This window comes from Onthophagus taurus, chromosome 11 (genome assembly GCF_036711975.1).
Source record: "Onthophagus taurus isolate NC chromosome 11, IU_Otau_3.0, whole genome shotgun sequence".
Classification (NCBI taxonomy): domain Eukaryota; kingdom Metazoa; phylum Arthropoda; class Insecta; order Coleoptera; family Scarabaeidae; genus Onthophagus; species Onthophagus taurus.
Genome location: NC_091976.1, coordinates 31,017,824 through 31,029,309, shown reverse-complemented (window position 1 = coordinate 31,029,309; position 11,486 = coordinate 31,017,824). Strand labels below are relative to the sequence as shown.

At 34.0% G+C, this 11,486-nt stretch overlaps 1 protein-coding gene across 1 annotated transcript in view; it reads right to left on the bottom strand.

Annotated features, from left to right (window-relative positions):
* Positions 1–4,419: 4,419 nt before the first annotated feature.
* The window catches only part of LOC111416735 (protein O-mannosyl-transferase Tmtc3-like), a 71,809-nt gene continuing 64,742 nt past the window's right edge, over positions 4,420–11,486 (bottom strand). Inside the window, exons 8-9 of the mRNA XM_023048830.2 lie at positions 6,272–6,739; positions 4,420–6,220 (exon numbers count right to left, since the gene is read on the bottom strand). Of these exons, the coding sequence (XP_022904598.2) occupies positions 5,729–6,220; positions 6,272–6,739 (960 nt within the window). The 3' untranslated portion in view covers positions 4,420–5,728. The remainder of the gene's footprint in view (positions 6,221–6,271; positions 6,740–11,486) is intronic.

Below are 11,486 nucleotides of genomic sequence, written 5' to 3'. Positions count from 1 at the left end.
GGGAGAAACGAATTCTCAAATTAAAAAGAAATGAATTACTATGTTATAATATGTGTGCATGGTTATGTAGATAGAATAAAGCAATTACTACTTGTGTTACTTCATTTATCTCTCTCTCATTTTATTACTGAACTAAAATTGATCAAATGAAATTTAGGTATCGAAATTTTCAGATTAAAAGTGTTAACCAAAACCGTTATGAACTTAATTTTGTGTTAATTTGTTTATTATCTTATTAGAAGTAAACCATTAGAATTTATTAAAAAGAAATTTTTCTAATTAAAACTTTCTTTTAAACAATCTTTATTCTAAAACTAAAATTAAATGTGATATGGGATAAAAATTGTTTATAATTAATCAATGAAACGATTAAAACCTAAATATCATTATTACCAACCTAGCGGATTTAAAATCAAAAATATTTCAAATTTGACATATTTAAACAAAATACTTTATAACTCAAAAGTAAAAAACAATAGGGGAAAATGGTATTAATAAAAATTGTTTATAAAAATGCATAAAAATGGGATCTATAAACGATTTTTTTCTAACTATTTCGTATTCTTAGTTATATGGTATATAAAATCAAGAAATTTAAAAAATTGACGTTTTTACAAAATCTTTATTCTAAATCGAATATTAAAAATGGTAGGAAAAAATGTTTCGGATAAGAATTGTTTATAATTAATCAATGAAACGTTATCCGTAAGTGATTATAACCTAAATATCATTATTACCAACGTAGCGGATTTAAAATCAAAAATATTTCAAATTTGACATATTCAAACAAAATACTTTATAACTCAAAAGTAAAAAGCAATAAATGAAAATGGTATTAATAAAAATTGTTTATAAAAATGCATAAAAATGGAATCTATAAACGATTTTTTTCCAACTATTTCGTATTTTTAGTTATATAAAATCAACAAATTTAAAAAATTGACGTTTTTACAAAATCTTTATTCTAAATCGAATATTAAAAATGGTAGGAAAAAATGTTTCGGATAAAAATTGTTTATAATTAATCAATGAAACGTTATCCGCAAGTGATTATAACGTAAATATCATTATTACCAATGTAGCGGATTTAAAATCAAAAATATTTCAAATTTGACATATTCAAACAAAATACTTTATAACTCAAAAGTGAAAAACAATAGGTGAAAATCATATTAATAAAAATTGTTTATAAAAATGCATAAAAATGGAATCTATAAACGATTTTTTTCCAACTATTTCGTATTCTTAGTTATATGGTATATAAAATCAACAAATTTAAAAAATTGATGTTTTTACAAAATCTTTATTCTAAATCGAATATTAAAAATGGTAGGAAAAAATGTTTCGGATAAGAATTGTTTATAATTAATCAATGAAACGCTATCCGTAAGTGATATAACCTAAATATCATTATTACCAACCTAGCGGATTTAAAATCAAAAATATTTCAAATTTGACATATTCAAACAAAATACTTTATAACTCAAAAGTAAAAATCAATAGGTGAAAATGGTATTAATAAAAATTGTTTATAAAAATGCATAAAAATGGAATCTATAAACGATTTTTTTCCAACTATTTCGTGTTTTTAATTATATGTTATATAAAATCAACAAATTTAAAAAATTGATGTTTTTACAAAATCTTTATTCTAAATCGAATATTAAAAATGGTAGGAAAAAAAGTTTCGGATAAGAATTGTTTATAATTAATCAATGAAACGTTATCCGTAAGTGATTATAACCTAAATATCATTATTACCAACCTAGCGGATTCAAAATCAAAAATATTTCAAATTTGACATATTTAAACAAAATACTTTATAACTCAAAAGTAAAAAACAATAGGGGAAAATGGTATTAATAAAAATTGTTTATAAAAATGCATAAAAATGGAATCTATAAACGATTTTTTCCAACTATTTCGTATTCTTAGTTATACGGTATATAAAATCAACGAATTTAAAAAATTGACGTTTTTACAAAATTTTTATTCTAAATCGAATATTAAAAATGGTAGGAAAAAAAGTTTCGGATAAGAATTGTTTATAATTAATCAATGAAACGCTATCCGTAAGTGATTATAACCTAAATATCATTATTACCAACGTAGCGGATTTAAAATCAAAAATATTCAAAATTCGATATATTTAAACAAATTATTTTATATCTTCAAAATTAAAATCTGTAGGTGAGAATGATGTTAATAAAAATTGTTCATAATAATGCATAAAAACATTATCCATAAACGATTTCTTTGTAACTATTTCGTGTTTTTGTTATAACCAATAAAATGGCATAACCTCAAAATTAACGCTTTTGGACAAAATTTGCATTGTATCTGGAAAATTATAAATGCTGGGGGAAAATGTTTCGGATAAAAATTGTTTATAATTAATCAATGAAACGTTATTCGCAAGTGATTATAACCTAAATATCATTATTACCAGCGTAGCGGATTTAAAATCAAAAATATTCAAAATTCGCTATATTTAAACAAAATATTTTATATCTTCAAACTTAAAATCTGTAGGTGAGAATAATGTTAATAAAAATTGTTCATAATAATGCATAAAAACATTATCCATAAATGATTTCTTTCTAACTATTTCGTATTGTTAGTTATAAGGCCTAAAATCGAGAAAACCTCAAAATTGATGTTTTTGTACAAACTTTGCATTGTATGAGGAAAATTAAAAATGCTGGGAGAAAATGTTTCGGATAAAAATTGTTTATAATTAATCAATGGAACGTTATTCGCAAGTGATTATAACTTAAATATCATTATTACCAACGTAGCGGATTTAAAATCAAAAATATTCAAAATTCGGTATATTTAAACAAAATATTTTATATCTCCAAAGTTAAAATCTGTAGGTGAGAATGGTGTTAATAAAAATTGTTCATAATAATGCATAAAAACATTATCCCTAAACGATTTCTTTGTAACTATTTCGTGTTTTTAGTTATAACCAATAAAATGGCATAACCTCAAAATTAACGCTTTTGGACAAAATTTGCATTGTATCTGGAAAATTATAAATGCTGGGGGAAAATGTTTCGGATAAAAATTGTTTATAATTAATCAATGGAACGTTATTCGCAGGTGATTATAACTTAAATATCATTATTACCAACGTAGCGGATTTAAAATCAAAAATATTCCAAATTGGCTATATTTAAACCAAATATTTTATATCTCCAAAGTTAAAATCTGTAGGTGAGAATGATGTTAATAAAAATTGTTCATAATAATGCATAAAAACATTATCCATAAACGATTTCTTTTCAACTATTTCATATTTTTAGTTCTAAACCATAAAATCGCAAAACCTCAAAATTGACGATTTTGGACAAAATTTGCATTGTATCTGAAAAATTATAAATGTTGAGAGAAAATGTTTCGGATAAAAATTGTTTATAATTAATCAATGGAACGTTATTCGCAAGTCATTATAACTTAAATATCATTATTGCCAACCTAGCGGATTTAAAATCAAAAATATTCCAAATTCGATATATTTAAACAAATTATTTTATATTTTTACAGTTAAAATCTGTAGGTGAGAATGATGTTAATAAAAATTGTTCATAATATTGCATAAAAACATTATCCATAAACGATTTCTTTGTAACTATTTCGTGTTTTTAGTTATAACCAATAGAATGGCAAAACCTCAAAATTAACGCTTTTGGACAAAATTTGCATTGTATCTGGGAAATTATAAATGCTGGGGGAAAATGTTTCGGATAAAAATTGTTTATAATTAATCATTGGAACGTTATTCGCAAGTGATTATAACTTAAATATCATTATTGCCAACCTAGCGGATTTAAAATAAAAAATATTCCAAATTAGACATATTTAAACAAAATATTTTATATCTTGATAGTTAAAATCTGTAGGTGAGAATGATGTTAATAAAAATTGTTCATAATAATGAATAAAAACATTATCCATAAACGATTTCTTTCTAACTATTTCGCATTGTTAGTTATAACGCATAAAATCGCCAAACCTCAAAATTGACGTTTTTGGACAAGCTTTGCATAGTATGAGGAAAATTAAAAGTGCTGGGGGAAAATGTTTCGGATAAAAATTGTTTATAATTAATCAATAGAACGTTATCCGCAAGTGATTATAACCTAAATATCATAATTACCAACGTAGCGGATTTAAAATCAAAAATATTCCAAATTCGATATATTTAAACAAATTATTTTATATCTTCACAGTCTGTATTGTATCTAGAAAATCATAAATGCTAAGGGAAAATGTTTCAGATAAGAATTGTTTATAATTGATCAATGAAACGTTATCTAAAAGCAAATATAACCTAAATATCATCATTATCAACGTAGGGGATTTAAAATCAAAACAATTCCAGATATAATATGTTTAAACAAAATTATGAAACGATTTACTTCACAAATTTCTTTATTACAAATACACATTTTACAACAAGTTCTTTAAGTTAATACATTAGAGTCTTCATCAGTAAATTTTTCATTTTTAAGTTATCGACAATAATCGTTTATAATATAGGTTTTTATTTTTCATCTTTTTGCGTTCGCCTCGTTTTCTTCTCATCTTTAAACGAAGCGACGGAATAAATACATTAAGTCTCTTGTCTGATTTGAATGAAGATTGTCGAATTAAGTATACGTATTGGGGGGAAAATATAATGTAAGTAAAGAGTTTTTTAATTGGTGGACAAATTTTGAATCTGTCCAGTGATTGGTTGTGAGAAAGTATATTATAGTTTTCTTTAAGTACATTTTCTCCATATAATTATACATATCGCTCCGTTTTTCGCACATTAAATTTTACATAGAGTTTTAGGTTATTAACTATATGTATATAATATATATGAACAGTGACAACATAGAAAAATATGATCGTTATATACTATATGTTACAAAACTTATTTTTTTTGCCTTAATTAACGTGTTTTTTGTCAAGGCACCATTACAAAATACAAAATTTATGTTTTTTCTCTTAACTTTTCCTCATTTTGGAGAAATTTTCATCTAATTTGTTACAATATACGTATGAATAATATCAAGTCCGCTAAGAAATCTAAAATATAATAAGAATTTTTATTTATTTTTTTTTTTGGCCACGTGGGTACTTCATTACAAATCTAAATCTATGGGCTAAAGCCGAAACATTGAAACATTTACTTTCTTGTTTTGTTTGTTTCCATTTTTTTTATTTAATATTTTTAAGTCCAGTTTTGTTTTTTAAATTAATAAGTTTTTCGAAACAAATACCAATTCCAGAGTTATTATTGTTTAATTTAATTAATTTAAATCAAACATTTGAAAGAAAAAGCAAGTAAAAAAATATAGATAGCATAAAGCAACAATTCTAATCACAACTAGTTCAAATCACATGGGTTAAACACATAGGTACATTGACTAAATATACATCTTCAACCCGTTTACATTATATAATTGAATTTTAAATACGGGGAAACATTGAAGAAAGTCGGGTTACGTCGCTCCTGTAACCGTTACAATTTTCCACATAGAGCAACCAAAAGAAATAAAATTAAATATCGATCTGAGTATCACAGAAACAACGACTCTCTACTTCTAATATGGCTCGTATAAAAAGTTGTTTTATAGATAGAATATATTTATAATATATATAATTTCATTTACTCTTACACCGGTTTTTAAAAATCGACGAAACATTTGTACAAGTGCGAATTACTCAACTAGTGCTAAGACATGCCAGATGATGGGTCATCATTATCAGCCCCAAATTCCCCCAACTTTCTCTGTCTACCCCTCTCAACACTCCCCTCCCCATCATCATCATCTAAATCATCAATAATATTGTCAACGTGATTCACAAATAAGGGCTCAGTATTGACCACTCTACTACTGTATCTTTGCTCCTCAGAATCACCTGTTACAACAGGTTGCGTTTTCCGGTCGGTTTCATCAATACTTTTATTCGAAATCACTTTACTTCTATGATTATCATCTTCTACATCATCAAGTTTTTTATCCGCGTTCAATTTCATCTTTGCTATTCTATTTTGGACGATTTGTAGATGACGAAGAACATAATCTTCCTCTGGGGCCAATTCGTGCGCTTGCTCTAAACACGTTTGCGCTTCTAAAAGTTTACCTCTTTCTACATGGACAACGCAAAGGTTATGGAGACCTTGAATGTTTTCTGGATCTAATTCAAGAATTCTTTTGTAACACTACAAAAAAAATTAAATTAAATTAAACTAAATTAAATTAATTAATCTTACATTTTCTGCTGCATCAAGATCTTTAATATTATTAATATAAATATCCCCCAATAAAATTAATCCTTTAACATGATCAGGATGATATTTCACCAATTGATTTAAAAACGGCGCTGCCTCCAAAGGTCTTTGATCGTCAGCTAGGAGTAAAGCCAAGTTGAAAAGGGCGCTACGAAAATCGTTTTTAAGATGCACCGCTCTTCTAAACCAATGTTCCGCTTCTTCGATATCCTTATTGTCCATTGCTAACATTCCCAAGTTGAAGTGCACGCGTTCGTTACTTTCGTCTTTCGCCAGTAACTTTAAAAGTCTTTCTCTCGCAATTTTTCTTAGTTCCGGTCTGCCGAATTCTTGTAATAGAATTGCCGAATTAAGTAGGGCTTGTTCGTGATCCGGATCGAATTCTAACGCTTTGTCTAAATAGGCCAAAGCTTGTGAAGCTTTTCCTTGTTCCAAGAAAACAACTCCTAACTGTAACAAAAAAAATTAGATTGATTTTTTCTACTGTATTTTTGCAGTTAAATACAGTGTGTTAACTAATTACGTCATCATTGCAAATATGCAACCAATATCACAGTATTTATTACACAAAATTTAGTTGCATTATTTGTTGCGTATCTGCCAAGCACTGACATAAATAAAAGAGGTTAATTCCTTTTTGCCTACCTATTAGGGGAGGGGCTTACTGTTAATAATGTAGGCGCCAAACCAACCTTTGTTACCAGAAATAGAGCAGAGGTACTTGACATTACGTTCAGCTCAATCATGATAAGCTCAAATATAACCTCCTGGAGCACTAATTAGGATCTGCTTAAGAGTTGCCTTGCAGATAACCTAACTAGTGTCATCACTACCGTTGGGAACTGACATCAGATTGAAATAGCCACGGAGCAGATCTCTCTGGCAGCTCATTCAGCCTACCACAGTAGCAGGCTACTGGAGGTGAAAAGTAATAATCGGGACACACCCTGGTGGAACGAATCTCTTAGCTCTGGAAGACAAGAGAAGTGAAATACACACCTAGCAGTGCAAGAATTCACAAGATTCTCACTAGAGATTCGTGGCACTCCATCAGAGCCTCGTTAGAACTTCTCATGCAGACTCACTACCCAGGAAGCTTGATGATGGGGGCTAATAATGTCACAGCGGGCTATTCCTGCATGGCAAAACGTCTCTCAAATACGGATTGGGGTGTGGCTAGAAAAGTCGTCACTTGCACATCCGTCGACCAAGCGATTCAAACGTTTAAGCCGTTCAAATCGCCCGGAGAAGATAATATCTTTCGTGCTTTGTTATAGTAAGGAAGGTCATTATTGTTGCCTATTTTGGTAAACATTTTCAGAGCGAGTGTCGCCTGGAAATATGGACCGGCAGAATGGACTAAAGTGAAGGTATCTTATATACCTAAACTGGGCCATTCGATCCCTACTCTTAAAGCCTTTCGACCCATCAGCGTAACATCATATCTGTTGAAGACCCTTGAAAAAGTTCTGGAATTGAGTCTACACAACTTGGTTGATATAGTATCCAGGACGCTCCAGGATAAAGAGATCTTGTTTTATATGTTTCTGGATATAGAAGGTGCTCATTCAAGAACGCAATACCACAATCTCTTAAAAGACCTGCTATTAACAGGGGAGTGGAAGCAACTCTACCCTGCTTTGGTCCCTTCTGCTTGATGATCTGATTGCGCAAGGTTTATATATTAAAGGTTGTCTAAGTTCCTATGCTGCAATACTTTGATTTTAGTTTGTGGGCGAAGGGCAAGAGCAGGAGTGTTTCGTGACGTAAGCGATCACGGATTGCGCACGCAACCTCATGGCCATGTGGTGCTCCATGCATTTGTTTAATTTGAATTGCTTGGCGGTATTATTTTCCACATGTGACGTAATACGCAGTATGGTTGCGTACGAACCTAGACAACCTTTTATATATAAACCTTGCTGATTGCGCTGGTCGAAGCCGTTGGTGTAGAAATACAAGCTTATGCTGATGACATTGTCGTTATGGTTAAAGGAACCTGTTTCTCGAGGATACTCACCAGCCGACCTTAGATACCATTTGCGCTTGGTGTAAGGGAGATATAAACCCGCAGAAAACAATTGTTGTGCCCTTCACCAGCAGACGAAAGTTGGATGGACTAATCCGCCCAACTATCCAAGTTGTAAAAATTCCTTTCTCAAAGGAAGTCAAATATGTAGGAGTAATCCTAGATAAAATCCTCTCATGGAATGGAAATTTGCAGAAAGTGTTACACAAAGCGTCGTAATCTTTGTAGAAAAAGTTGGGGTTTTACCCCTGAAAGACTGTACTGGCTCTATGTGACTGTGGTTAGACTTATGATCACATACGGAGCAGCAGCTTAGTATAGGAAAATCCGACAAACCTCAGTATCAGTAAAGTTACTTTGAATTAGCAATCTCTCGTGCGATAAGCACAACGCCAACTCTAGCAATGGAGGTTCTGCTTGGCCTATCTCCTTTGCATTTACACATACAGAAAGTGGCTAGAACTACTATTTGCAGATTTAAGCAATATGCTCAAAACTGTTCCGACATGTCCTATAAATGAGCTGCGGAAGACATAAGCACTGATTATTATTATTATTGCTGCCAAGCTGAGATGAGCGGCCCCTCTCGTTACCGCAACCTATAAGATCTATTGTAACTTTAGCCCTCCAAAAGTTTAGGGCAAATGTCTAAAAAAAAGGTTCTTAATGAACCTTAGTATTGCCCTGAGGTCTTGAACCTTTATGTCGGTAGGTGTGAAGAGAGGTTTGTTCCTCAGCTTGTCCGATTTGGAAGAGATGGTATTTTAGGGTCGCATGGTCGGTCAGGTAACCTGAAAGCGTCCTTAGATCCCCTTTGCTGAGGCATAAAACCTCTTTGGTTTTGTTTTGCGACGCAGTTATCATTCGCTTGTCTGTGACCTGGAAGTTTTTTCCAGCGTAAGGCTACCTTTGAAACCTCCCAACTGTTGATTATTTGTTTTAGGTGGCTTTTTGCCGCACTAATACTGTGTCATCAATGCCGCCAGATTTGGAGGGATCCCTATCAGTGATTAATGATTGATACCAGATTGTAACAACTTTCTCTGGTATTAACGATGCCTTGTTAGAGCATGTTCCACCGACTCTTTGTGGTTGGATTGAGAACTCTCTTAAACATAGGATAGTTAAGCTTAGGGCTGGCGATGTCAGTCTTCAAGGAGGAGTTATTCGAGGCTGTCCACAAGGGGGTGTACTATCCCCACTTTTGTGGAACCTCACCCTGGATAGCCTCTTGAACCGCCTCGCCGAAGCCAACTTTATCACAGTTGGTTACGCAGATGATTTAACCATTCTCGTCAAAGGCAAGTATATAAACGTGCTGTTTGACAGGATGCAAGTAGCTCTCAAACTGATAGAGACTTATTATACATACACATACTCTTCGAGTGAAACGCATATACTGGATGAAAGAATGGTTGAAGAAGAGAGATAAATATTTTCATTTAGTACTGTTGCAAGAAATGAGCCTCTGCGATGTTGATGATTTCAAGAACTACTTTCAAATGGATAAAAGTACTTTTAACAAACTGAAAAGACAGGATAGTGTCACCAAGTACGAATTGAGCGCCGTTCGATCTGCTTGGCCATTGGTCGTCAACCCGACCTACGGATCGGACGGTCGCCAACCAACCACAACGCCCGGTTGATAGAGTTTTACCCAAGGGCGCCTATTTAAGGCGGCCGGGTTTCCATCAGCGGTGAATTCCAACCGAACTCCGAAGCGACAACAACAGCGACAACGATAACAGCGACAACAGCAGCGACAACGATAACAGCGACAACAAGCCAGCACTTCAACCGCCAATTCGAAGACGACCCCTTTCGTCTTAAAAAAACCTTTGAGGGTTTTTTTTTGTACATATTTTGTAAATAAATTATTTCGTTTTATTCAACAACTGTTGTTTCTTCTTCGGCGCAATCCATACCCCGTAACAATTGGCGCCCAACGTATGGCCCGATAATGCCAAAAGGACCAACAACGAGAAGCCGTTCATTGTCGACACGGCCATATCCGACGAAGGAAGATTTGGCAAGCTCTTCAGAAGAAGAGGGGCCCACCCAACCGATTAAAGAAGAGAAGAAAGGAAAAGAATCCCAAACGCAGAAGATGGGGAAGGCCGCCGAAGAACCGAAACAAGACAGTGCGACCGTTCAGACACAGGTTTGCGCCCTGTCAAAGGTATTGGCCGAACATGTCTGCATCCCAAAAGCCGAGCCCCCGTGCTTCACCGGCGATTCCTTGGAGGACCCTGCAGAATTCATCAAGGTAATAAAGACATATTTCACTGACACCGGCATTCCATCAGCGGAACAAACAAAGAAAGCGATCAGTTTTCTTCGAGAAGATGCCGCTGTGTGGTGGAGTGCATTCGATGATTTGGAGATGTCCTTCGCGGAATTTCACCAAGCGCTGTTGGAAAGGTTCAACAGTCCGCAAATATTGGCACAAGTCAACGGCCAATATTTCAGCCGCCATCAGTAGACTGATGAATCGGTGCAGGCGTTTTTGAAACGCAAACACCTGCAAGCCCGTCGTCTGCACCGAAAACCGGACGACGACATTGGAATGATGGTTGCCCTGCTGCTACCTCAGCTACAGCTGCACCTGTCCCCCACGCCGGCCAACATACACGAGTTACGACACAAAGCAATTCGCACGGAGGCGCTTCTGAAGAAGTCGGGCCTCCTCAAACAACCCACAACACCATCTCCAAAGGGTAAGAAGACTCCTGAAGGGGACAACGAGGACCTCAAGAAGAAGGTGCCCCGATGCTGGTACTGCCCCGGGTACCATTGGAACCGTGACTGTCCCCTACAACGCAGCACCGGTTCGCCCAGGACAACCCGGACGGCCGCAGTAATCTCCACATTGGAGGAACCTGGTAGCTCCAGCCGCTCGACTGTAATAATCGAGGTAGCAGGAAGGCGCAGCCTAGCTCTCCTGGATTCCGGCTCGACAAGCAACTTCGTCAGCTCAAGAGCCGTCGCGTCTTATAAACCGCTGGGAGACACCTACGCCACCCAAGCGGACCCGAATGCCCAGTTGCCCATCCTCGGGAAGGCCGAAATCCAGTTCACCATCGGTGGACTCCAGTGCACCCAGCAGTTTTTGGTGGTTCCCTGGTTCCGCGACCAAGGGGTGATCCTCGATTTCCAACGAGGCTGTTT